We start from the raw sequence: 27,087 nt of genomic DNA, 5'->3' as shown, positions 1-27,087 counted from the left end.
ATGTAGCTTTTTGGGTGCAGAAGCTTTTCTGCTTTACAGCAGCTGCATGCGGTGTAGTGTTAACATCTATAAGACAGGACATACACCGAGGCAGCAATTTAATGCAGAAAGTGGACAAGTTCAGAAGAAACTTTTCTTTCCATCTCCTTCCTTTTCCTTTTGCTTTGTGCTTCTGTTGTATCAAGAATGGGTCAACTGTGTGGACGATGCATGCAGCTGCTGCGGGACTTCATGGCCTTTGTTCAGAGAATGTCCTCCGACTTGGTGCACTGCATCAAGGAATGCTTAACTCTGCTAAGCAAATGCTCCTGCTTAAAACAGAATGGCTCAAAAGCCAGACAGCTGTACCAGCCCATCCTGCAGCCTCATGAGAGGGCGACAGCACAGGAGTTTCTGCAACATATTGAAACAGGTAAGAGGGCTTGTTTGTTTCTAAAAGATTGTGAAAGAACAAGGAGGTCAATTTTGTAGGTTGGAAACAGATTGCTGGCCGAACTGCTCTGGCATGGCATGGAGCAGCTTGGTGATGCAGGAAAGGCCAGAGCCAGAGAGCATTTTCTTTGTGTACGGGACACCAAGGGCTCAAGTGGCATAACAGTTGGGTCTAGGCTGAAATGGTCAGTCACTTTCTTGCTCTGCCACCACTGTTAATATGTAACCCATGCAAATATGTTTCGTAAAAGTGAGTCCTTCTAGTAATTGAAGTTAATTTTTTGAAGTCAGTCGCTGAGGTCACAAAGCTGGAAACCAGCTGTGTCGACACTGAGCACTTCGTGAGTGCCGAGCTGTGAACAGGCAAATCGCAGTGTGGTCCTGGCTGAGTTGCGCACACCCATGTTGGCTGGCTGCAGGGCACCTGGGCTTGCGCTATCCGTGGGGAAGGTCAAAGTCACCCTGGGACGAGCACCATTGGGCTCCCAGGACTTCCTAGGATTCCAAGCAACTCGCCTGCCTAAGTGCGTTTGTGCAAGCAGTTTAGACACAAGGCTTGACCACGATCATGGGATTCTGCCTGAATCAAAGTAGACCCATAACTCTTCATGTGTCGCTTCTGCTTTACAGGCTACCTGCCTAATTCCCCTGTTTATCTACTTGTGATGTCCTCTCTATCCTGTCCTAGGGTATAACAGCATCAATAGGAAAACTGTTCTTACTTCACTCCTGCAGTCACAGAATATCTTCTTGGATGAGTGTGTTTTGTCAGTTGTCCAACCTAAAAACATTCCTTCTGTCAAGCTTGGGGAGGGGCCATTGCTTGTTTGGTTTTTTGGGGTATATTGCTTGAAGTTTAACAACCTTGGGCTAAAGCTACTACACAAAATTGCATAGCCTTCTACTTTAATTTGTGTGAAGGGTGTGGAAGACAAGCTACTATTTCTTTACTTGCCTTTTGGGGGACATAAAACCATCTTGTGGGGGGGACCAGGAGAGACCTTCTTCTTTGGCATGACACAGTTAACACTGAAATGATCTGTTGTGGAACAACCTTTGGAATAATTGCTCTGACGCTGGTTGTTGGGAACACACATGAATTGGCCTCAGCTGGTGTTAGCTGGTGTCCTTACCCCATGAATGTGGGGGGTCCCGTGCTGCTGATACGGTTCACTAATTGTTGCACATTAAGCACTGGCTAAATCCTGAAGTCCATATCCAGAACAGGACCAGAACTTTCAGCTTGATGTACTGTGGAGATCTTCCAGGGCTGAACTTTTTTCTTCCAAAGGCTGGCATGCTCCTGGCTGTACAAGGGACTGTCTTGGCAGTATCCCAGCTCAGCTGATGGATCAGGTACAATGAAGGGGCAGTCTGGAAAAAACGGTGAGGTCAGAACAGCCCTTTGCAGCACCTACTAGTGTTTCCTGAAAAGACTAAGTGGACGGTTTTTTGAGAAATCCTTTCCTCTCTGAGATGGGTCTTCAAAAGGCTGGTCTGTCTTGGATCCTCAGGAGCTGGGGTGCAGGAGCAGGCAGCCTGGAGCTCCTGTGAGAGCAGTGCGGATGGCAATGCATGCTCTCTGGGAGGTGCTGATGTCCGTGGTAGGAGATACACAGCACCCAGGAAGAAGAACCAGGGTTAATTCTCTGAGTGGCTAAATCCTGCTGTCGAGACAAGTAGAGGCAGGGAAGCCTCACAAAGAGAACCAAGACGCATACCTTTTACTTTAGTGCTTGCCTGTGTATTTTATTGTGAGATGGAGCAAGCCCATCCTTGGTTCTGGACAAATTATAATAAGCAAGGAGCCAACATTTGGACAGTTTGGATGCAAGGAGAGACTTCATTGTTGATCATCATACTCAGCTGTTAGCTAGGGCAGTAAATGCTTGATATTATAAGCAGGTGAAGATTTTGAGTGGCTTCTGCTTATCACTCTCCCAAACAAAAATGCACAGATACGTGGGAGAGTCAGAGAGTCAGTGTATAAGGAACAGAATTAAGCCACATGAAGTGATTACTGGTTTTTCTCTAAACCTTGCACACGCTGGCTAGTCCTTTTGTGTTTGTTGTTAACTGTTAAACGAAATTATCTTTATATGAAGCCGTTCTTCTTTGAAGCCCACTTACCTAATCCTGAAGGTAGGAGTTTGTTGCTCTTGACATGTCAGCAGCTTCTGATGGCTTGAGATACTGGCTGAGTTTTGTGCTGAGGTATGAAAGCTCACACCCCTCATATCCCTCACATGTCTTTATCCCGTGGGAGGTAAAGTAGCTAGATCTTGTTCACAGAGCTATTTCAGTCTTTAATGCACTGCTTTAATCTCTTGTCTGAAAATATATCTTGTAATTTTGTGCTCCACCAGTCGATTTATACTATATTACCTTTTCAACTGTTTGTACTATTGAGCATTGGTTCAATGGCTCTTTTTTTAATCTTTCTGCTGCTCCATTCCACACCTTGTAAGCACATTATACGCTGACTTACAGAAGTCATGCGTGACTGTTATTGCTGCATTCTTGATGGCTATTGCTGAACATCTGGTTTATTCATAAGGAACTATCATAGTCGAGAACAGGTAGATTCACGCTAGAAATTTGAGCCTGAGGCAAGCCCATTTACAATCTATGTTACTATTCCCCGAAATCCTTTATTGTAATAACCCAGGATAGGAAACACAGTGAATGTAAAATGTAGTAAATTAAAAATATATACTTCTTCCATAGCTCATAACTAAGAATAGCACGTTCAGTGGATATATTTTAACAAAAATCTTCTATGATTCAGGAAAAGATAAAAATTTTTATGGAGAACAGGAATACCTGGATTTATATTGGATAGCATAAAAGTGTCTAAAGGTTATAATTTACTTTGCCTCCAATCACTAGTTTCATGAGCCTCACAAGAAGCATTGCCAAGGACAGGTTATTCCAGATTGACTTATTGCTTCTCCTCATGAAAACATGAATAAGGATAGACAGGCTCTATGGAGCTGTTGCAGTACAAAAATCCTTATGTGTTTGGTTGGCTATAAATGTTAATTTCTTTTTGCCAACTGACTGTTTTTGGCTATAACTGAGTCTCTGCTGTTATTGTACATCTTTAGGTTTTGAAATGTCACTACTTGGAAGGGACCCTCTGGAGGCCTTGAGGACCTTAGCCTTTTCAGAAAACCCAGGTTTACAGCAGTCTGCTGCCCTCTATTACTTGCATATGAGTCAACACAGTAAGTTACCTCAGTGCGTTAGAAAATCTTCACATAACTATAAATAATTTTTTTTTTCCAGCTGTGAAACTCCCTTTGATTCCTTAACCAAAGTTCTTTTTTTTCTTTCATGCTATGTTGTTCGCTAAGGAAAATGGAAATGCTGTCATTGCCGTGTGAGCAAAGTCTTTCTGGGTTTTGCTATGAGTAGATATCTCTCATGATTATAAAATGACTGTCATTTATGTAATTGTAATACTTCTGTAAAACTCAGCAGAACTCAAAGTAGTTAGAGTGTACTGAATATCCTGAGAGCAGCACAGTCAAAACATGGTGGAAGGGAATGGACACAGTGGTCTGTTAAGGTTTTCTATTGTATAATTTTTGGAAGAGGACAAAGCTCTAGAGGCCAGATTGTAGTGGAAGTTTATGAAGCAAATGTTCTTCTTTGTCCCAGCTATTCTGTGGGAGCACTTGGCTCCTAAGGTAATTTGTAAACAGTTAGAAGTCAGCCTAGGTATGCCAAATAAGGTTCCAGCAAGAGTTTGGGTCCTAGAAAAAGGTAGAAATACCAGCAACAAGCAGGCTGTTATTTATTTATTTATTACTTGTTCGGTAGCAAGGCGTATTGCTTCTCTTCCTGTGATGTTTTTGAAGTACTTGGTTATTCAAAACCTTTTCAGGAAACTTGCCCTGTTTTGCTGCTAGCAATGGAATTTAAATGAAGGGGAATACTACTCAGCCGATGTATGGTAGCACCTGAGGCTTAAGACCAACAAGAGAAAAATGTGACTGTGGTGAATGATGAGAGTCCTGAATATTTCCTCTCATTCCTGCAGTGAACGTACCCCTGCCTGTGGAGCATCTGGAACCCTTCTACGCCTTACTACGGTCTGCGGACCTGGAGGTGCAGCAAATGTCTTCCTTGTCCCTTGTCAACTTCTTGCTGGAAGGAAATAGTGAGTAATTAACAACACATCTCTGTTCAGGTGAAAAAGTATCTCTTCAGCCAGACTCAGGCAGAAGGAGGGCACATGTACGCAGGTCTACACAAATCCAAATTCCTTCTTTTTGTGTTCCTGATAGGACAGGTGTGAGTCTGTGTCTGTGTACAAGCCACATAGATTCTGGTGGCACCAGGATATATCAGATCCTTCCGGCTAGATTATATCATGTGGCAAGAGGTCTTGGATCTGTGTGTAAAGGCCGATCAATTATTCCCAGACTGGTGTGGGAACAGCTATACTATTCTCATTCTTGGATGAAGAGCCCACCACTTACCTTTTCAAGCAAGAGATACAGCTCTTAGAAATAAACTCTGCCTATGAGACAGTGCTCATTTTCCTGCTATTTGTTAACTGGACCTTGGTCTTACAGAATCACAGAATCACAGAATAGTAGGGGTTGGAAGGGACCTCTGTGGGTCATCTAGTCCAACCCCCCTGCCGAAGCAGGGTCACCTACAGTAGGCTGCACAGGATCTTGTCCAGGCGGGTCTTGAATATCTCCAGAGAAGGAGACTCTACAACCTCCCTGGGTAGCCTGTTCCAGTGCTCCGTCACCCTCAGAGAGAAGAAGTTCCTCCTCATGTTCAGACGGAACTTCCTGTGCCTCAGTTTGTGCCCATTGCCCCTTGTCCTGTCACTGGGCACCACTGAAAAGAGCTTGGTCTTAAATTGCTTGCAGATTAAAAAAAAAAAAAGTTTAATAGAATTCACTTGTTTCTGTAGCTAATAGGGCAAATCTAATTGAGATAGGATCTGGCAGCTGCAGATAAAAACTTCCCAACAAAATTTATGTTGATAGACAGGGCCTGAGCACCCCACACTTTGTCAACAGAGTCATTGTTGCATCTACTACTATGCTCCCTGGCACCTGGGCCGCAGCAGGTATTCCATGACACTATCCTGTAACAGCAGAAGACAGGGTTAGCCTTCAATGAAGCTAGCTGTTTTCTTTTCTTTTTTTTTTTTTTTAAGGATCTTGCTGCAAATAATATCATGTCACTGTTTACAAGTAAAAAATAAAATTTCAAGAGTAGATTTCAGAAGAAAAAGGTGGGGGGTGGGGGGTGGGGAGGGGGCTGAGTAAATTGTGAACCTATTGGAAAGCTGTAGTTGCACTTTCCAAAATGAACCTTATGTTGGAAAACAGAATTACTAGCAGAAGTATCTGGGACCTTCTGAACTAGAACCTCTGAACATCTCTTACACTCTTTCATGAGTCTGAAGAGGAATCAAGCAAACCAAGCTAGGGACTGTGTGTGCCTTTCAGGCTGTTTCCATCTTAGGTTTATTTTGCATAATCATACTATAGACCCTCCAAAGCAGTCAAAGGAAGATGTATTCTTTTCACAAAGGCGTTAACTGCTAGTTTTCTGTTTGTCCATTTTTTTTTTAACTTATGAATAGTTGACAAAGAATTAGTTGTCCAAATGGGTTTACTTGAGCCAATTCTGGATCTACTTGAGTCAGAGGATCCCACTGTCCAGTGTAATTCCTGTGCCTGCACCATGACTTTGGCTGTTTCAGGTGAGTGTGCTGTTCCCTTTATCCTCTTGAGGTGAATTCATTCATCTCTTATGTTGTATTTCAAGGTGCAACAACCCATTTGCCATCGGTGTAAAAGTCATAAGAGGCAGCAATAAATTTTGGTATTCCCACATCATAAATTCAGCCTCTTGAGATTCTAGTTAAGATCTTTTTCTCAGTGTTTCTGACCTTCATTCTCTTATGATTACAAACCTTTTACAGATTTCCAACCTAAATATATTCATGACTAGCTTATCTTAATTAGCATCTACTTTGGCTTTTACTCCAGTAGTTCTCACTCTGATGTCTATGCTGATGAGGCTTCTCCATTTTACTAGACTGAAAAAGCCAAGCTCATTTAAGACTCCTGTTGTAAGCGAGGCTCTCTGTTCATATTCACAGCCCTTCTAGGTGTAAATGATACGTTCCAGAAATGGAACATAGCAATTGCATCTCCTGTTTTGTGATACCACAGACATCAGGCATGGTTACAGTCCCAAGGTTACAAAAGCTGCAGGAGTTCCATTTTGAATTCATCTCTTCTGAAAGAGAGGTCACCAGAAACGTGCAATATTTCAGCTTGGGTCTCACCTGTGTCTTTTATTGTGGCATCCAGGGAATTGTTTTGTGGTACATCTCATGATAACACTTGCTTTTTTTTGTGATTGCATCATGGTGATGTTGTCATCCTGCAGCTGACTTCATCACTTCATCTTTCTCCTCCTCTGCTCCTGTTTCCAGCAGGCACAAATTAATGAAGCATCTGCAACAAATGTTTCCAAGTGCATGCCTCTAGATTTTGTACTGTAAGGTTTTGTTTTGCTTCTGTTTTGTTTTGTTTTGTTTCAGTCTTCTAACCTGCCTGTTACTTGTAAAACATTCTGGTCCTCCACCGCCTTGACAGTGCAGCACTCACACCATTATATTAACTTTCTGGTTCAGAACCAACAACGGACCAGGCCCTGTGGAATTCCACTTGTCTCCTTCCAGATGGTCATTCCCACTCAGCAAAACCTGCTGCCAGCTTGCTTTTAGTCAGCTCCTTATCCACATGAGCTACTTGCATTTATCACCATCTTCTCTTGCTTAACTATGCCTATTTCATATCATGATCTAGACATTTTCCTGGCATCCAGGCCGGTAAGCTCAACCACAGTTATGAAAAAGAAAGGTTATCAGGTTAGTCTGGCTTATTCTACCTTTTGCAAATTGTCTGATTCTACCGTACCAATTGTGTAAAGCCCTTTATAAAAGCCATGGAAAATATGTATTTCACTTCCTGTAGTGTTTATTCCACCAGCTTTCCTCTCCAGTATGGGAAGTTGCAATCAAATCTCCCAGAAACCTGGGAGAAGCATGGTGAAAGTGTTACTTCTGCACTTAAGTATTTGTGTTGCAAAGGGGAAAGGAATAAGCAGGTTCCAACAACATGAAAGTGCTGATTTGCATTTTATCCCATCTTTTATTTATCTGCAGGTTTTTAAAAAAAAGTTTCAAAGGGAAAAATATTTCAAGTGTTGCATACTATTATGTTTAGGTTAAGAACTCTGTATATTACATTACTTTGTGTGGAATGCAAATTGCCTCATTTAAATGTCTAAATTGGGCATGGCATCACTAAAATTTTAGGTGCTTGGCACTAGGAGGGCTTTCTTTATGTATGGTCAGTGGAGTGATGCACCTGAAGATCTACAGAGGGACATCGCTTCACCTGTTTTAAGCAGCCCACAGATAAAGTGACTTCTTTGGGCACCTAAGGATGTTCCTTACTCCTGAAGGCACGCTGGCCCTCCTAGATATCTCTGTCTTTAACCCAGACTACAGGGAACCCGCAGCCACTCAGATCCAATCCACCGTCATTCCCTGTTGAGGGTGGTCACCTACTGCCACTGCACACTCCCCGAAGCATCTGTGTACTTCTGAGCACAAGACATTCAAATTAAGCACCCAAGGAGCTTTCAAACAAGACAGGAAGGCATCTGCTTAACACAGAGGTAGGCAGTCCTGCAAGTGCATAGGCTGGGTTTCTGTCTGTGATTTAGCTCAATTTCGAGGATCTCTGTCCTGTTTTCACTAGCATTTACATGGACTGGATTCATGTATTTCTTTTTCAGGCCATGTTTAGCTACCACAGGAATGAGACCAAAGCAAGAGGCAATTCTCTATAGAGTTTATTTTAATTTTAACTTGCAGACTCTGATACCTTAAGGGGCCTACTAGAGATTCTGTTCAACCATGTCCTTCAAGTAAGCCACTCATGCTTCAGAGTGGTTTAGAAAAGATAAATATAGAAGCACAATCAAATTAGGAAGATCCTTTAGACAGCTTTAAGGTGACTAAAATTCTAAATCTAAGAATGGTAACGTGTCTTAATTCTGCTGCAATAAGCATGCAAGGCTGTGTACAGCATGAAGCTGTTTAGCAATGTGACTGCAAGTTACAGATAAGCTGGGTTGTCTGGTGCTTACCCGCTGCAATATGTAGCGAAAAATAAAAACAGCGAACAAACCCATTCAGAGGAAAAGGATTTGAAGGTCAGTTTGTTCCAGCACCAGCATTTGTCCACACAGCAAGAGGACACATGCACATTTGCAATTATCTGCAGCTTTTCAGTCTTTGGCTGAAAGTGATCAGATCTGGGACAAGAACTCCTCGCAGAGTGTGTAAGAACAGAACTAAATGTTCACAGCAAGGGTTTAGGGAGGCCTGAACATCTGCATTGAGCTAAACAAGGAGGATGCAGTAAGTGCAGAGTGTGTTCAGAGTTGTACCAACAGGAGAATTTTCAAGCACAGAAATGGCTTGAAGAGTGGAAAGAATTTATAAGTGCAGGTTTCAAGGTCAATTATTCAAACTCAGCTTGAGTAGATGTTATTGATTTCCCCACTCTAGAGTAGCATTTGAATACATGACTCCCTTCTAAAAGCACTCTAAGGAGCACAAGTGGAGGGACTGCATTACTTGGATAAACAGGTGGTCCAGGAGAGAAGCATAATCTAGCCTGCCACGTCTCTTATGCAGATGATAGTATAGTTACGCATCTTGATGAGATAGGTATCTCCATCTATTCTGACAGAAGTTGATGAAACAGATAGCGTTCAGCCACATTAGCTGACCAAAACTAGAATGAGAACGGAGAGGAGGATAAGGGAAAATGACATATGTAAAAAGAAATCCAGCAAGCCCACAGTAATGGGCACTAGCAAAGACTGCAGAGTAGAACTTGTCAGCTAGTGAATGACCCAAGGGAAAAGAAAAAAATTAATTTTGGTCGCAGAGGTTTCTGTCCTGTGGGTACCTGTTGTGGTCTCTCCACTCCCCCAGGCTGAGAGCGGGCACTCCAGTCCTTCCCAGGTGGGAGCGGCGTGCCTGGGTCTCCATATACCACCACCCTCTGAAGCAGGCTGCAAGAGCTCGTCCTGCCATTGGAGGCTTCCAGTGTTCACCACCACCTCCAAGCCCTCAGGCAGAAAAATTGAGCTGTCGTGGCTGTGAATGCTTTCCAAATCAAGACAGTTATGTTTCTTTAACGAAGAAGAACCTTTGATGCACCCAATGGCTCATATTCTGTTATATTTTGACCAAGTTTTGTCTGAATGTTTGTAATCCCTTTGCCCAAATGTGAGGTTCTCTTCTACATTCACAAATGTTCACAGAGTGTATTGTGTGAAAGAATGAAGGAAGCAGTAATATCTGAATTCTCAATCTTCTTACCTCTCTTCTTTGCTCAGCTAATTAGAGTTTACATCAGACCAGACTGGTTTCCGTCGGTTGGAACTGCACAAAACAATTTTTCCTTCTGCTGGGGGAAACAAAAGAACAATATGCAGGCAGATTAGATTGGAGAAAGGCTTGTCTACAAAATTGGCCACAAAATATCACCAGAATAATAGCTTCCTATGTGGAAAAGCCATTGTTAAATACATGACTCTTCCCAGAACAATTATTTTGCTCAAAAATGAGAGTATTATTTCCTAGAAAAAAAAGCTATTGCCTTAAGTATAAAATATTCATATGGAGGCAGAAAGGGAATTGTCCTGGAATACTAAACTGATACTGGCTGAACTGTGCTTGAATAGCTATCCTGGATTATCTATGCGTGTCAGTTCCCCAGCATGCATGGGCTCCAGGTATAGAAATAATGGCTTTGTTCTCTAAACTCTCTAAAGTAGTTGGCACCTGAAGAGCTGATCTCATCTAAATACCTTCACATTTCTTGCTTTCCTCTGCTTCACGTTTGTCTCAGCAAACTTCCAGAGACTGGCCATTGTTTAAACTGTCTGGAAGTGTACAGAAATGAAGCGGTACTCAACTAAAACTCCCGTGGTCTTCAGTGGCAGTTTGGCTCCTACAAACAATGAAAGATGTAGACTATAGATTTTGGTTTTCCTTTTATAAAATAATCTGCAGAATACTATGATATTAAAAGACTTCTTCATTGGTCTAATTCCCATTTAAATCTTATCAACTTCAAAGAAAACCACTGCCAACACCTTATTTTTTTTAAAAGTTCTGCCACTAGAATGCTTACAGAATACAAATACAGGTAATGTATAGATATAAATAAGACAGTAAAACGGAGAGAACCATAGCTATCTGAGTGTGGCAGCAGGTTATTTGTTGCAAGTGTTTTGATGGCCTCACAGTAGAGAGGTAGGGAAGAGCATAACAGAAGGATTCTCTTCTATACGGCGCAGCTGAGGCTACCTTTCAGCAAGTCCAAAACAAAAGGAGTAGAACTGAAAGCAGATTTTTTTTTTCTAAACTATTATATTTCATAGCATAATATAAGCCTATCAAATGTAGTATACATATATACACAATACATAAATGTTATATAGTCTTTTATAGTATATAGTTAATTTTATAACATTATTTAAGCATTATAGTTATCTTTTCCCCCGTTTTTCATCCAGGAGTCTCAAGGGACTCTGCAGATCTTTTCTGAATTCTCCTTGTACTCCTGGATGTTGAATACAACTGTACAACTTAATGCACTGCCATGCAAGGAAGCATCACCACTTCAGAGAAGACACATCTGTTCAAATTCCAGTGGTTAAGTCAGATTCTGTCTTTAGAAATCTCTGCATTGTTTGTAGCTGTCAAAGGGGCAACACAGGCACATTCAAAGAGAGAAAACGGCCCTGAATATACCCTGCTAAATCAATTCAGTCTTACCTGCAGTTAATTATGGAGTTTTTGGTTGGTGCAGTGAATAGCTTGATCAGACATAGCAGAAATACAAGGCAATTATGGCACCTTGCTAACCTGTTTAATGGGAGTTACGGTCATTTTATTTTAATCATCCCAGTCACAAAACAAAAGCATTCAACCAGCTGTGATCTATGGCTTTCCCATTGAGTTCTTGGAATTTTAAAGAGGTTCCTTTCAGCATGCAGAGAAATTTTGATGCATACCAAAAAATGAGAGAAGTGAATGCCAAAGAAATCTAGTCCTGCTACTTGTCCCACTCCTGGCTCACAGTAAGATGTCAATGTTGTCTTTCTTTCATTCTTTTCTCTAGAGTCCAACCGAGATGCTATTGGCGCTGCTCGAGGAGTTACACCTCTACTGTCTCTTGCCAACTCCTACGATCCTAGAGTCCAACAAAATGCAGTTGGTGCTATTCTCAACCTCACACAATCAGGTGCTTTCTGACTAAACCCTTTATCTAAAATTGCCAAAAGAATATTTCTCACTAATAGAAAAATAATTCAAAAGTGTTAAGGCAAGAATAAAAGCGTATCTGAGCAACAAAGGATTTTCTTTGCCTGTGGCATTCGTGTTGATACCATAGGCTGATGATTTAAGTTAGCTAATACAGACCCTTTTTTTGCCTAGTACCAAAATAGAAAGGCTTGATTTTCAACCCCAAGGGGCTGATGTAAAAGCACTGAAACCGTCAGTCAAAAAAATAGGAAAAGACATAATGATTTGTTAAAGAGATAACTTGGTCTAGAAATATAGCAGCACATTTAGTGGTACTTTGACGCAATCTCAGAAGCTTATCCAACAAGCTCAAGCTCTAGGAACGTTTGGCTTGTATCCCTAACTTGAAGTTGGAACATGCAAAATACAATTATTATGGGTCAGACGTTAAAGGCTACTGGGATATCTGCCAAGAGCTTTAGCAAACGGTATTTGGTCCTCTGCAATAGTATGTGTATTACCATCCACTAACTCTGAAACAAACCAGCATTAGGGCTACAAAAATGATCCGAGGGCTGGAGCACCTCTCCTATGAGGACAGGCTGAGAGAGCTGGGCTTGTTCAGCCTGGAGAAGAGAAGGCTGCGGGGAGACCTGATTGCAGCCTTTCAGCACTTAAAGGGAGCCTATAGGAAAGATGGGGACAATCTTTTTAGTAGAGACAGCAGTGACAGGACGAGGGGTAATGGTTTTAAACTAAAACAGGGTAGGTTTAGGCTAGATATAAGGAAGAAATTCTTTACAATGAGGGTGGTGAAACACTGGAACGGGTTGCCCAGAGAGGTAGTGGAGGCCCCATCCCTGGAAACATTCAAGACCAGGTTGGACGGGGCTCTGAGCAACCTGATCTAGTTAGCAGTGTCCCTGCTCGCTGCGGGGGGGTTGGACTACATGACCTCTGGGGGTCCCTTCCAACCCAAAACTTTCTATGATTCTATGATTCTATGATTAAATCTCACCTATCTAGATGACACCATTATCCCACACAGCTAAGTGATACAGTTGTGAGTAATGTCTCTTATTTCTGTATGGTGGAAGGAAATGGTTGGCAAGAACTTCTACAGTTTATTATTGCACTTTTGTTATTATTCAGAATTTTTAAAAGGATTTGTTTTTTTGGTTTTTAAAACAGAAATCATGGTGAGTATTGTACCTGAGGTTTTTCAGCTTCTCCAGCAATTCAGATTCTTGGAACAGTCTTTAGCATAAAAGCAGCAAAGGCTTAATCAGCCAGCCTGCTAGTCATTTTGCTAAAATGTCTGCACGCTGCTGTATTGCACAAGCTCTAAATCATATACTCTCCAGTCACATGACGGCATATATTTGGACATCTACCCCCGTCTCTAGAATCCAATAATTGTGTGCATCCTTTTTCTAGATGAGAGGGAGGGAAGGGGAAAGGCACATTAACAGAACTTTTTTTCTTTAAATGGCAGAGAAAATTCAACAGGTCCTATGCAAGGAAGGAGCCCTACCAGTTCTTACCTTACTGCTGGAATCTCCTGACTCAGAAGTGCAGGTATGGCTCAAACAGGTCAGAATTTTAAACAGTAACAGTGTGACTGTAAGGAAAGCACAAACCACAGCACGAGGAAATGAAAAGGTGGAGAGCAGGGAAGGTTTCTCTGGAGAAAATGGGAAAGAAGTGAGAGCATCTCTGTGAAACTCAGCTCAGTCAGATGATGTATATTCAAATCACTCAATTTGTCTAGCTCCACAGGAGAAAGTTTACGATGCAGAAGTGCATCTGCCAGAGTACATTAATGCATGCACACAGTTGTTACGTGGTTACCTTCCTGTGTCTTTCAGGTCATCAGACAAGTTACATAAGCTTCTTCCTCTAGTTTTTTTTTTTTGATCCTAACTTTGATCTTCCACTCCAAGCAATTTTACTAAGTGTCCTGAAAAGGCATAGCTTGCAAAGACTTTTTTCTTCTTATCATAAATGTCTGGGAAATCTTCCTATTTTATGCCTATCACAGACATCTCTGTGATTCTGCACACTTAACTGAGAGCTGGTCTTGGTTCAGAAGTACTCTGATGGAAAACTATGAATCAGAGTTGTAAACCTTAAAGTCCGCTAGTTCATGCATTTGGTCCTCTGAGTAGCACAGGATTGTTTCCTCCATCGGCTTTGTCATCTCTGTTCAGATCATTTTAAATGTCTGAAGTGATGGAGCTGGAATTGCTTTCTGCTAACTGTTTCAGCATCATCAGCTTTCTCTGAGATTCATCTTAAAAATTCCTTCTCTGCAGTTCAACCCGTTCCTTCTAATTATACCTCTCTAGTAATACATACCCATATATAATCCTCCCTAGCATTAATGTTCAAATCCTTTGAAAATCATTTCTCGGCATGGCAGGGCAATGACTACATCCGGTTTGAGTAAATTAATGTAAACATGTAATACAGTAGATGCAGATGAGCTGACTTGGGTGCCAGCAGCAGTGTTGTTGCAGCAACACAGCACATTCCCAAATACCCAGGGTCCTGGTGGGTGACTGGGCATGACTGCTGGTGTAGCGACAGCAGATTGCGTCACTTTTCCTGGAGGAAGCCCACTTAGGCTGTTAATCACATCTACCCAATAAAACACCCTTAAGATGAAAAAGCACTTTATTTTCATTAGCTCTAAATCTGAGCATTTCTCCAATTTATTTTTATTCTCTTCAACATGGCACCACTGTGACCTCCTCCTTCTCTACTTTTTCCTTGGTTCTCTGCAGTATTACAGCTGTGCTGCCCTAAGCAACGTGGCAGCCAACGCTCAGCACCACGAAGCCATGCTGAGACCTGGAAACAGATTCCTGCTGCGGACACTCATCTGTCTCCTATCCTCTTCTGTGGACAAGGTAAAGCTGTAGCCTTCTCTTTGCATAAAGGCTTAACATCAAAGTAGAGCTGTAAACTTGGGCTTCCAGTTTCAGGCTTCCCATGAGAAAAACCACATATATTAGAAGATACATAGGTTCTACAAGGTCAATGTGCAGAGAAAGAGAAGGGAAATCATTAAAGTGGTTCCACAGCCCGGACACTTCCTTTAGACTAGAATGGCCTGTATTCTTTAAACTTCAAACTATGTGTGTGAAGTGCTCTGTCCAGGCTCTCAGCTATCTTTGATCATCGTGTCTGCAACAGAAGGTAGCTGGAGCATCTATTATGCTACTTTGTTTGTTTTTGGTATCCATAGCTTTGACTATATGGCTTCAAAGAATAACGTCTTCAAAATTTTGCTTTGTTTGGAGCCACACCAAAGAAACTTCAGGAAGCCGCAGTTCAGGATTTAAAGGCTGGAACCTAAATTCCTTCTAGGAGGGAGATGAAAAAAAGGCAAAGTAAATGAGGCAAATTCAGTCATTTTCCTATAACTCATCTGACAATGCTAAAATATACCAACATCTGAACCCCACTGGCTCTTCCACATCAGCAACAGGATGACTGGTACTAGAGGAGGTTGCAAAAATTCATCAAAACTTTGAAAAAAAAAAAGTCACGTTGCAAAATTTGTTCTGAAGATACTGTAATAGCTTGCTAGTGTTGTCAAGTTTATTTTGCATACAGTAGGCAAGAACATGCATTACTGAAACAGCTTTTTTTTTACCCTCTCTCTTTTCCTTGTTTTTTTTGTCCTCCTTTGGCGCAAGCAGGTTTCAAGCCAGGCGTGTGTTTGCCTAAGAAATTTGGCTACCAGTGGTAAGCAATATCTTGGAGATAAACAAACCACACTTTTTTCTTTCTTTCTGCCTTTCAGAGTGAGCACAGGGGGCTGGGAAGCTTTCATATTATACCCTCTTTTCTACATTTTGACTAGATATTAAGAGAAGAGGGAGGTGCAGTACATACACTAACTAAACCAGCCTCAGAGCTCCCAGGCAGTGAGGGGAAGTATCTGGACAAAGTCAGAGAGACAGCAGGGGTCGTCTTATGCACAGAGCCTTTACAACTGTGTTCAGTTTTTCTCCCTTCCATGTTTCCTAAGCATTAAACCTGGTTAGGACCAAATGTCTCCTGAAGTTGCTGCTTGAGTAGGCACCTGCCTTCTCCCAAGGCATGAATCTGTCTGTCATTAAATAGCATTTTCTCCCGAGCACTTGTCATCCTCTCATCCTATCCTATTGAAAGCCCAAGATCCGTTTCTACAGCACACTTGGGAGATGAAAGCAGAGGACTGGCACTTGCTGAGGTTGCAGGGACAGGTCGGGTAGGAGGACTCAGCCAGGATGGCCGACCCCTCCTCTGGCTGACCATAACTCGGTGAGAGAGGTGGTGCTTGGGGAGGTCTTTCCATCTGCACAGCAGAAGCTGCTGCCTTCTCGCTGATCCTTAGGCCCACGAAGCACTCGGAAAATTCCCCTCCTTTCTTCTCGCTGAGATTCAGACACGAACTGAAGGGTGCCCAGAGCTACTTTGTGCTCTCAAGCCTGCATTAATCCTTTGGCAAGAGGAGCCAGAACAGATGAGGGTTTATTTTTATAACCAAACATCCAGCATTGTGTCATCTCTCAGAGGTGGGGAGGTCCCCTCTAAGTCTCATCGCTGAGGCGGTGAAATGCATGTGAGTCAGGGCCTGAACGTCTCCTCGCAGTGCTCTGCAGCTCCCTGTTCTCGGTCGTTTCCCCCAACCAGCGGACATCCAGGCCGAGATGGTTGCTGAGGACGTCCTGCCCAAGCTGCACTCTCTCCTGGCATCTGGCAGTGAGGATGTGCGTCGCGCCTCCATCGCCCTGCTCTGGATACTGTCCCAGCACCCGCACAACCAGGTAGGGGAGGTCATTCCCCAAGAGCAGAAGGGAAGGAGCAGTTCTAGACCCTGCCTGGGGTGACGCTCTGTCATGGCTAAACTGCAAACAAAATGCATTTTGTGAATGACTGGTAGACTCCGTGAGGCTTCCCAGCAGTTCTCCTTCCCGTATGAATGGACAAGGTTTTGTCTACTGCATCTGCACTGTCACTCACTACCCAAGGACCCTCTCTGTTGTGGTGAGTGGGATCCAAAGGGCCCCGTAGTTAATCAGATTACCTGTTACACGACCGAGGGGAGGGTGGAGGGGAGGTGGGTGTCAGATTCCTTGGGTGTGTGGATACTACCCCGCACTCCTTGTAACTCCCTGTGGTCCCCTCGGTCCCCAGAGTGTAGGTCTCCAGGTGGGTGCAACAAGGGGCAGAACACACGCTTAGCACTGTGAGAGACTGCAGCCACGAAGGCGGCTGAGGAAGTTAATCCTTGGCTACAGAGTTTCCACACACATGGAAAAGCAAACTGATTTAGAGCGTGTATTTAAAGTGCATCAGTGCAAAATGAAGTGCAAAAATACTTCCCTATTGGACAGTTATTCAAAAGTACATTTGCATAAATTTAACACCTTTTGAATTAGGATCAAGACAGCAAGTGGGGCTAATAAAATTTGAAATCTTACTTATCTTTAGCTAATTCACCAGGACTTCCCTATGCCTTGTCACGTCCTTAGTTATAGAATGGTTCTTTTGCTGACATTCAGGATAAACAGCACCTTTAACAGTGCAACACTATGCAAATACATGAAGAAGTCTGAGTAGAAATAAACTCCGGCAAATAAACAAATCAGTCACTCCTGCTGTACTTTCATCCTCCACATAAAACCAGTAAGTAGTGACTGACAAATTATTATTATTTTTAAATGTGCTTTTCATTACAGTAACTAAAGGCATCCTTAGGAACATGGATATGAAAGGTTTTTGACAGGTGTCTTCAAATAACCTCTTGGGAAAACCAGAGTTTGGGTAGCTAAAGCAAAAAAAATGCAAGAACCTTTCCTGCCACATTGCTTTAAGCAGTAGTGACAGATGATCTGAGTAACCACAGCTGGGCTTCGGTGCTTCTGGTGGCTGAAATACACTCAGGCTGATTGGAAATGCCCTGTGGCTACTGCAAGCCTGGTGCCTACACCTACACAGCACAGCATGAACCAGACTGCACCTTCTCTAACGCTGGGACATGATGGAAGAAATGGCTGGGAAGCAGCAACTAGAGCGTCGAGCTTTTCAGAGGCACTGGGGCTTCGTAGGTTTTGTGCTGGCTGCACTAGCACCAGCCGTCCTCATTGCTAATCAAACTCCCTCACTCAGTCAAAACACAGTTTGTTCTCAAGAAGCTTACAGTTGAAGTACATGAAGTTGGTTGGGGGCTATTTACACAGTAAGAACGTCACTCAGTATGAAGCGCTATGCTGGAACAGTCCTCGCTGGCATTTGCTTTTTTTGCCGCCCCCAACCGCTATTTACACTTTCTGTTCTCCCAGAGAAGAGTATCTGCAGCTCCTTTCCCCCCGATGCTGGACCGTGTCCTTACCAGCGCTTCAAACCCCAGCGACAGAGGGCACGGCGCAGCATCGGTGGGAACGGCAAAAGCACCACGAGCTCTCGCTGGCTGCCCCAGCGGTGACAGAGCCCGTCCTCCCTGGGGGAGAGGGTCCGCGGCAGGAGGCTGGAGAGCAAAGCACCGCCCGCGAGGGTTCGTTCTCCGGTGAGAAGTGTCCACATCTCAGAATTTGTTTTAGTGAGCAAACATGGCTGCCCCTGACTGTTGAATGTTGCTGCTTTGTGCGAGCGCGCCCGGGGCACTCTGCGAAGAGGCTGACCCCTCCCCACTCGCACCCCGCCTCCCCACCTCCGTGCCTCTTCTGGCCCGCTTTTCAAACCTTTTCAAGGTTTCTTTCACTCACCCAGGCTGGATTCTCAGTGAGTGAAAGAGGGACTTCTCCATGGGAACAGCTGTTGGAAAACAAACCACCGGACAAAGCTAACCTTTACAAACAAGTCAAGGGATGCTTGAATTATTACAAATACTACCCAGGATACAATAGGGCAGAATTCATCTGCCCTTTCGTTACCATGAAGCAAACCCCCAGGAATGCTTCACAGGAGCTACTCTCCCTGCTTAAACCCCTTTTTTTGCAATCCCCCGGCCAGGCTGTTGACAGCGATTCCCAGAAAGTGCTGGAAAACTTCCCTCTGGCAGGGCGAATTTTATTCAGTTCTCCCAAGGACAGCCCAACCCAAGGACAGCCCAACCCTGAAACACTAAAGAAAGAGTCAGGCTTTGTGCGAAAACAGCCTTTAAATCACATTCCTCTGAGCAAAGATGTGGAAGTCAGGGTGGCAAGGGTCTGTCTCCTCCAGATGATGCCACTGACTTCCCACTGCAAGTACAAAATGACTTTGCTTTCCCATCTTGCTACCTGGTAAACAGGGGGTAATATTTATCTTGTCAAGAAATCCCTAGACAAGGGGTGCGAGTGCAGCACTGCAATTGTAAACACAGTTGCTGCTAGGATGCTTTTCCCTCTTCGTTTGTTTGGGGCCTTTGGGGGTTTTTTTTGTTTCTTTCTTTTAAATCTTGGGAGAAGGTAGGTCAATATCCATCTGATCCACCCAATCCATTTCTACTCAGAGTTTTTTCGTGATTCTCTCGCGCTGTGCAGGATTGAGCCAGGAAACAAAATCTGAATCCTGGCTATATACCAGCCAAAAAAGAGGTTCAGCAGAATGAAGAGTAATGTCACTTGCTACTGTAGGTCCTAAATAAATAAACAGAAGAGCTCAGGAGGGAAGTCATTATATATTAGAAATTTCATTTATAGTCCGTAGACAATTTCCTCCTCTCCAGCTGTAGCAAATCAAATAAGGGTATCGTAGTTGATGGGATTACATAGAAAAGAGGACACTCAGGACAAAAGTACAGAAAACAGTCATTAATGGTAATATAATTGGAATATCTAAAAGTATATGATTTCAGCCTTTGAAGAGGACAAAAGCTAAAACTAGAGACGGCCATACCTGCATATAGGATTCTCTAAATGCCCTGAGTTCAGCCATAGCACTGCCCTTTCCATCTATTTTCATGTTTTATTTTCGGATTGCTGGTTGTGACAGTGCTTAAGAATGAACTTAAGTGAAGATGCCAGCTAATATTAAAAGAAAATAAAATATACTTGTGTAATTTAACCTAAGTAAAAGAAAGATGCAAGTTAAACTGATTTTTGAAGACGTCTGCTTTTCATGCTGCTTCAGTGATCCTGACACTGTGCAGGTTTCAGAATTATGGGATTTTTCTCAACTGTATATAGGATTGATGATTTGTTTTACATTGAACAGTCTCACTAACGTGTCTGAGTTTCTAAGTAACACAATTAATATAGTTCATTACTAACCAACGTTAAGAACTGCATAAAGAACTCAAATTCCTAAGGGAAAGAGACTGAAAGAAAAAATTCTCCGAAGAGGAAATCATACGTTGCTTTTAACTGTAGACCTAACCCAAAGCCTGCTGAGATCAGGTTTCTCTTAAAAATAGCAGCGCCCCCTTAATCCAGCCTGTTCTTGAGGAAACTACCTGGGCAGTAATCCAAATTCAGAAGATCCGATTCAATGAGTATGAGTGGTAACTGGAGGAAGACTACAGCCAGGGAGAGAGGGACGCAGTAAAGTCCCTCAGACAGCAGAGAAACGTACAGACAAACGCAGACGCTGCGGTTCGGAACACGTTGCCAAAGCGGCGCCTGACCACAAGCTGGTCTAACCGTACTCCTGCGGGCGAGGCAGACTGCTGCGCTGCTCAGGGACACGCTGCTGCTGCTGCTGCTTCACCACGGACTTTTCCCTTTCACACCCATCCTGACCACTTCACGTGTCCTTCCCCTGACTACCAGCAGCCTCTGGGAAGCGTCTGATGCGAACAGAAATTAACTCCCAGACCTTAAAGACTCTGCTTTCCATAGTCCGTAGGTCAGTGCCAGTCCGTAGGCCGTATTTTGGGAGACAAAGCACTGGACCCAGCCGCTACACCGCTGGTTCAAGTGAGCTAATCAATGCTCTTCCGTCAGAGCTAAGATCTGTCTAGCTGCAGTTTGCTGCGAAGCTGCATTGTGTTGTCCTTACTGGATGTAATGGAGATACTGGTTGCTCTTCTCAGGACACTCTGGCAAGTGCCGAGCTGCTGCAGAGCCTGGGGATGCTTCTGTCGGTCTATAAAACAGACCCTGTGATCGTTGGCCATGCTGCTTGTATCATCAAAAACCTGAGCCTTTCCAAAAACAGACAGGTAGGTACCCAGTATTTTTCCCTGAACTACACCTGCGAGGTTGCAGTTATATCAAATCAGCATTACCCACAGAATTTTTTTTTTTTTTTTAAAGAAATATACGCCAAGGATACTCTACAGAAAATTGTGGGTATGAAAAGGATGTGATGTGCCATAATGACAGGGGCTTTTATTAATATTTTTCAAATACAAAAATGCTAATGAAAATAAGAAATGTCTAATTTTTCCTATGAGTGATGTAGTTACCTAATTTGAATGACTGCATCATAGGTATAAAACATATTTCTAGCAATGACATTTCATACTGATCAAAGGAACCACCAAGGAAAATCTGAGGATTCTTAGAAACTGAATCCTGAATTCCTAACTCTCACTCTTCAGTTGCCCTTAGTTATCCACTTATGGGGTTCAATGCTGATCTAATTTCAGTCCCAGTTCGTTAAATATAACCCCAGCTGCTGAGATACATTTTGCCTGTTTGGCAAGATACTAGCTGTGCCAAGATGCTGTAAAGATCTCTGTTGCTGACTTTGCTTCTAATGAAATCCATATCCACAGATGCATTTCCTTTCTCCTTGCCTTTGAAGGGTACCTTGATAAAACAGTGCCACTAGTAACAATCAATATTGGGGAAAAAAACCCGACGCAAATCCTTGTCTCTGCTTTGCCCCACTTTCTGGGACACACTTTTTGAGACTCAGTTCCTTTTTTTTTTTTCTTCTTTGTTCATGTTCCAGTTACCACTAGTTCCAGAGATATAAACTAGCCAAAAGGAAAACTACTCCCAATAATTGTTTTCACTTATACTAAGATAAGAATTATATGGATTTCTGATAGTTGTGAAATCAAATTTCACAGGGAAATAGATTCCCTCAAACTCAAGGCCCACAGTAAGAGTAAAAATGGACCATCCTTTCAAAGTTGGCTTTAAAAAGATTACCACATTTGTCACTTCAATTCTGTGACTTTATTCTGTTAGCAGCAGAGAGCTGGATGACCTTCATAAAAGCTTTATAGTGTGCTGTGCAATGTATTTAGTTCTCACTGCACAAGTGAATCCACAGACATGAATGGGAGTGCCAGGTTTCCAGGGTCAACTCTAAGGAACCATCCCTAAAACACCGGAGTCCTTGTCACAAGAGGAAAAAAGTGTTGGTTTTATGCCAGCTGGACATGAACAGAGCTTGAAAGGCAGCAGTCTTGAATCCAGCTTCGACCTCTAAGCAGCAGGTTAAAAACTGCAACATAAAATGAGCCCACAAAAATGCTGACAGACAGCTGAGCTCCCTTACGGAGGTGTGAGCAGATCCCATTGTTAGGACCTCCCCGAGAGCTGATGACTTTGTGCTTCAGCTTCTGTACTAACCAGTCACCTCCAGGTGACTCATTCTTTGGTCTCACATGCTTTTAATCCAGGTCAGCACAGGCTGTGTCTCCTATCTGCTTTCAGCTCAGTCTCTATAATATATATCCCAGTACAGAGACACACTGCCCAACACCACTTTTGGCATAGCGGATTCAACCCAAAATATAAGGGTTACACAGAAGCGTTTCATTTGTAACATTTCCCTCCAGAAACAGAACTCACCTTTGTTAGTGAGAAGTCATCTCATATTTCTGCAGATCAGAGCGTTTCAACACCAGAAAGGTTTCAAAGCCCTGGAGGCAAATGAAAGAAACTGATAAAACTTCCACATTTCCCACTGCTTTGCCCTGGAGCACTCTGCTTAATCACCTCTGCAGCGAGACTTGAGCAAACAACAGCTTAATGCTAACGAACAGCCTGGTATAGCAGCAACAGGTCAGGAAATTCTTCGGGCTCAGAGTGATCTGTGACCATGAGAACATCCCATAGACAGAGCAAGCCCTGGGAAATGTCTAAAATCAGGTGACCTCTGAACAATAGATTTGTCACCTAGTTGTGGTAGGGCTGGGAGGGGACATTCCTGTTACTGATGTTTTAGCCCTCAGTGTTGCTAAGAGTTACACAGTGCTTCCGAAGTCCTGGGACCCCACCAAAGCATAATCGAAGCGCTAAATGTGAATCTCTTCCTCATTGCAGAGAATCATTGAGAGCTCATGTGTTGAAGGTCTCCTCCAGACCATGCTTTCTACTGATGTTCAAGAAGAGTCTCTTCATTATGTGACATCTTGCCTTGTTGAGCTGGCAAAGCAAGGTAGGGAAGCAACCCCACCGAAAATGGCTTAATCCGAGAAGTGTACCTATCCTTTGTTAGTCCTGATGGGAGATGAAGCACAGGTGGGCACGCAGCCCACGTCTTTGCCTTTAAATTCCCTGGGAGTTCTGCCATAAGCTTCAAGAAGAGACATGGGCTCTGTTGTGTACACTTTTTTCTGTTGAACTTCTTAAAATTTTTTACTCAAAATTCTTGGTGCTGAGCTTCATTGTTGGACGCGGCCTGTCTACTTTTATTTGTAACATTGCCCAGTTTCTCTGGCTGAATTAATTTCACAATAGCAGAAACTAATATAAGAAAAGACTAAAATACAAAGTGGCTCTTTTTCTTTAAATCTTTTGCACATAGAATTTGTAAGAGATCCCACATTAGCACCCGTGGAAGGTACAGCGATCCTCATGGCAAAGAGGATCCGTGTGAAGCCTGCCCAGCATTAGACACTGTCTGTCAAACATTTCATCGCTTGTACCTGGTGTAACTGCCATGCAACTGGCCACACGTCACATTTAATTTTGCAAGAGGTGCCCAGCAGCTGCAGACAGACTGAGCCACTAGGCAAGAGCGTATCTCATACATAAAATGATTCATTCTTTCAGAGCAAAAAGCCAACAAAATAAAAAGCCCTCAGCCTTTCTGTGAATCAAATCCACGGCCCTACCTTATTGAGAGCATAACCTCAGAACATGTCCTTTTTACAACCTAATTATTGCACAAGTTCAGCACTTATTTTGTTTCTTCCGCTGCACGAAGGATGTCCTGTTGAGGCAGTACAGTTTCTGGCGGGCCTCTCACCATTTCTTCAGTGCTGGAGTATCTGTTTGCCGACTGCTCTCTTCTCTTTGTGTCTCCCAGAAGCAGCCGTGTTACGCATGGTCCAGTGGATGGACGAACCCTTGACAAAGTGCTTGGTGAGACTGGCTGCCCAGCTGGAACATACTGAGCCGTCCTTCCAAGCTGCCTCCATCATCCAGCGCACGATAGGCCACGGTAACTGTCACACCGCATTAACCGTGCTTTCAAAGATATTTATGGCGCTCTGGAGTGAAATGAGCCTTTTCGCAAAGGAGTTTTAACTGTCGGGCACTGAACAACCTTTAACATTCCTGTAGCGTCCTCCATCTGGTCTCTACAAATTTATTAGCATAAAAACGCCTACAGTCACCCCTGAAATACACATAAACCAGTGCCTGAGTGCATGAGAAAGCCCAGGGATGAAAATGGACCATGGACAAAGATCCGATTCAGGCGTCTGTTGCCTTCTTCAAGGACTACCATTCTGCAGGGCTAGTCTGGAGGCAATTCCGAGATCCTTAAAAACAAGTTAAGTGGGAAGGTGGGGTAATGTAAAACACTCCTTATCAAGGGAAAGATGAGACCCCGTTTCAGACAAGCGTTGTTGTTGCATCTTTGTTTGACCCTCCTTCTCAGTATACACACGGCGATGGCATGCCCCACAGAGAGGAGCAGAAGTTGATAGAGACAATTTCAATAGGATGGTTGCACTGCAGAATTTTAGATCAGCTCTGCTCCCTGACCAGCAAGAGGAAAGCATCTTACTGAACCAAACACTGTTGTTGTAACTCTAGACTAGATTACCAGGTGGCTTTTAGGAATGTAGCCTACATTTTTTCAAGTTTCAGTGAGAGACAATGAAAAGAGCATTATTTTTACGTGCAGAAAACAAACAGCTTTATGCTTAATATACTTGTTCCATGCAGCTGAGAGCCTTTAAGACCTGCAAGAAAAAGGCGTTCAGCTGAGTTTTGCTATGTTCTCTAGAAAAGCATGGTTAGATTTCAATCCTTAGACATGAGAGAAACTGGAGTCCATGATGAGTCTCCAGTAAGGGAAAACACAAACCTATTCGAATTCTACCATCAAGGATTCGCAACAGAGCAGACTCTCAAGTAGTGAGCAGAGTCCAACAGCGTAATCGCTTCACGGATGGGTTTGCGTGACAGCTGATCAGTCTGTACGTCAGCACGCACCTCGCACAAGGACCGGCGTCCTAGCACAGCAGCCCACTCGGCGTTCCATTTCCCTGAAGTGTCAGCGATACCCTTAGAGGCTGTAGTACGTGGAAGTCCTTTTCCGTGCTTTGCAGTAATGTTGGTTGCAGCTGAAAGTAGATGAGTCACGAACAATCTTATCAGTTGTTAGAAAAATCAGTTTTCAAACTGTTCTAAAGGCTCCTACTGATCTCCGGCGGTTCTCCCCTTTCCGCAGAAAAAATGATGCTTCTGTTGAAGCGTCACATCGGAGAGGTTCAGGCCTACCTCCAGAATTTTCTCACCCACCAAGAGATCCGCTTTCAGCAGCTGGGCATCTCTGCATTCTGCAGGCTGCGAGAAGGTACGTCCTCACTGCTGGGCCGAGTCCCCAGCGCTGCCTGCGCCCGTCAGCAGCAAACAGGCGCTGCTTGGTGACAGAAGTGAGAATGCTGGGCAGCCTCCTCTGGGGATTAGCTCTGCTCCCTTAAGCAAACAGAATAATCTCAAGGGTAGCTGGCACCTTACATGTTTTTAAGTAACTAAGAGTGTCTCACGATAAAGGCAGGGTTTTCTTTTTTTTCATTTGCTTTAAAACTAAAGGCTCTCTGATCAGCAGGGAAACAGGACTTCAGCTGCTGACGTTTTTATCCAATATAAGAATGTTTGACATTAGATGCAACCTCAAAACTTTTCAAGTATGTATTTAGTTTAGCTTGATAAAGTAAACAAACAAGCAAATCGCATGATTAGCTGGTATTACAACTGGGAAGTCTCACATCTTTTTCATACTCTAAATTCTGTTCCTTGTTTTTTTCTATTTTTTTTTTTTTGTTTGGGGTGGAAGTTAAGTACAGGTGAGAGCTATAATATATTAATATATGTACATAGCAAGTACCTTCACATAGGTGGAGCCAGAGCCAAGACCCTGCTATGTCTTGACATGCACCTGTTGCATAAGGCCGAGTTTGGCACCTGGGCTCTAGACATCTGGATCAGGAGAATTTAGCAGCAAACAATCTTGAAGTGTCCTAGGGATGAAAACTGAATTAGGATCTGCTTTGTGTGGTAGAAGAATATTGTTCTATCTGCTCTATACTTCACTCTGTAATAAGAGCCCATCAACTGTATCTAACCTGTAATATAAGCTTTCTAAGCATTGCATTACAGAGAAAACCAGCAGGTTGCCTGACACTTGTTTTTCCTCTTCAGATCCAGAATTTTCATTAGCATTCAGAAAAAGCCAAATGGCCAAACTCCTCGAGCAAGTCCGTCAACAAACAGAGGAAACTCAGGAGCTCCTTAGGGCAGCCATTTGCCACGAAGACAGTTAATATTTAAGCCAGATGGCTTATGAAAGCTTACCAGATCGAAGAGCCTGATCGGAGAAAACAACTCTTTTCATTGGTTCCTGTAGTTAAAGTTTTCCTGCTGCTTGCAGTTCCATCATACGAGAGAGGTGGTCCGATAACAAGAATCCGAGCAGGTCAAAAGACAATCCCCTTGAACACTCTGGCTGGCTGCTTAAGTGTGCTTGAGAACTGTGGCTACATTCCTTCCAATGGTTTGAAAATCACCTGTTATGCTTCAGTAATCTTCCATGGTTTGTTTTCGGTTTCCTTACTCCCCCTCCAAAAAAACAGCGCTGAATTCATGAGGTTTTATTCACATAACAGGCCGATTCTACTGAAGAGGCTTCTCTCAAGCACGCAGGTTCCTCTGCATTCATCGTTTATTTCGTTTCTGTTCAAAGTCCCTTATTTCAGAGCACACTCCAGGGACTTGACTTTAGAAAGTAATTTAATTAACACATAGCACAAAGGTAGAAAACCACTAACAGGTTATTACTACAGGAAGTAACTGCTGAGGGACAACTCAGAAATTGCAACAAATTTGTAAGAAACAAGAATAGGGCAAGCCTTATGGCTGATCCTTGCCTACGCT

General features: G+C 43.2%; 1 protein-coding gene across 1 annotated transcript in view; it reads left to right on the top strand.

Annotated features, from left to right (window-relative positions):
* The window catches only part of LOC104327074 (uncharacterized), a 28,595-nt gene extending 1,831 nt beyond the window's left edge, over positions 1 to 26,764 (top strand). The window contains exons 2-15 of the mRNA XM_075446610.1: positions 186 to 412; positions 3,540 to 3,659; positions 4,478 to 4,597; positions 6,050 to 6,169; positions 11,694 to 11,816; positions 13,314 to 13,396; positions 14,605 to 14,730; positions 15,526 to 15,571; positions 16,505 to 16,638; positions 20,829 to 20,957; positions 23,020 to 23,134; positions 24,008 to 24,142; positions 25,382 to 25,507; positions 26,356 to 26,764. Coding sequence (XP_075302725.1) covers positions 187 to 412; positions 3,540 to 3,659; positions 4,478 to 4,597; positions 6,050 to 6,169; positions 11,694 to 11,816; positions 13,314 to 13,396; positions 14,605 to 14,730; positions 15,526 to 15,571; positions 16,505 to 16,638; positions 20,829 to 20,957; positions 23,020 to 23,134; positions 24,008 to 24,142; positions 25,382 to 25,507; positions 26,356 to 26,477 — 1,725 coding nt within the window. The 5' untranslated portion in view covers position 186 and the 3' untranslated portion in view covers positions 26,478 to 26,764. The remainder of the gene's footprint in view (positions 1 to 185; positions 413 to 3,539; positions 3,660 to 4,477; positions 4,598 to 6,049; positions 6,170 to 11,693; positions 11,817 to 13,313; positions 13,397 to 14,604; positions 14,731 to 15,525; positions 15,572 to 16,504; positions 16,639 to 20,828; positions 20,958 to 23,019; positions 23,135 to 24,007; positions 24,143 to 25,381; positions 25,508 to 26,355) is intronic.
* Positions 26,765 to 27,087: the final 323 nt, after the last annotated feature.

Source organism: Opisthocomus hoazin, chromosome 2, assembly GCF_030867145.1.
Source record: "Opisthocomus hoazin isolate bOpiHoa1 chromosome 2, bOpiHoa1.hap1, whole genome shotgun sequence".
Taxonomy (NCBI): domain Eukaryota; kingdom Metazoa; phylum Chordata; class Aves; order Opisthocomiformes; family Opisthocomidae; genus Opisthocomus; species Opisthocomus hoazin.
Note: the sequence above shows the minus strand (reverse complement) of the source record. Positions and strands in the feature narration are given on the sequence as shown.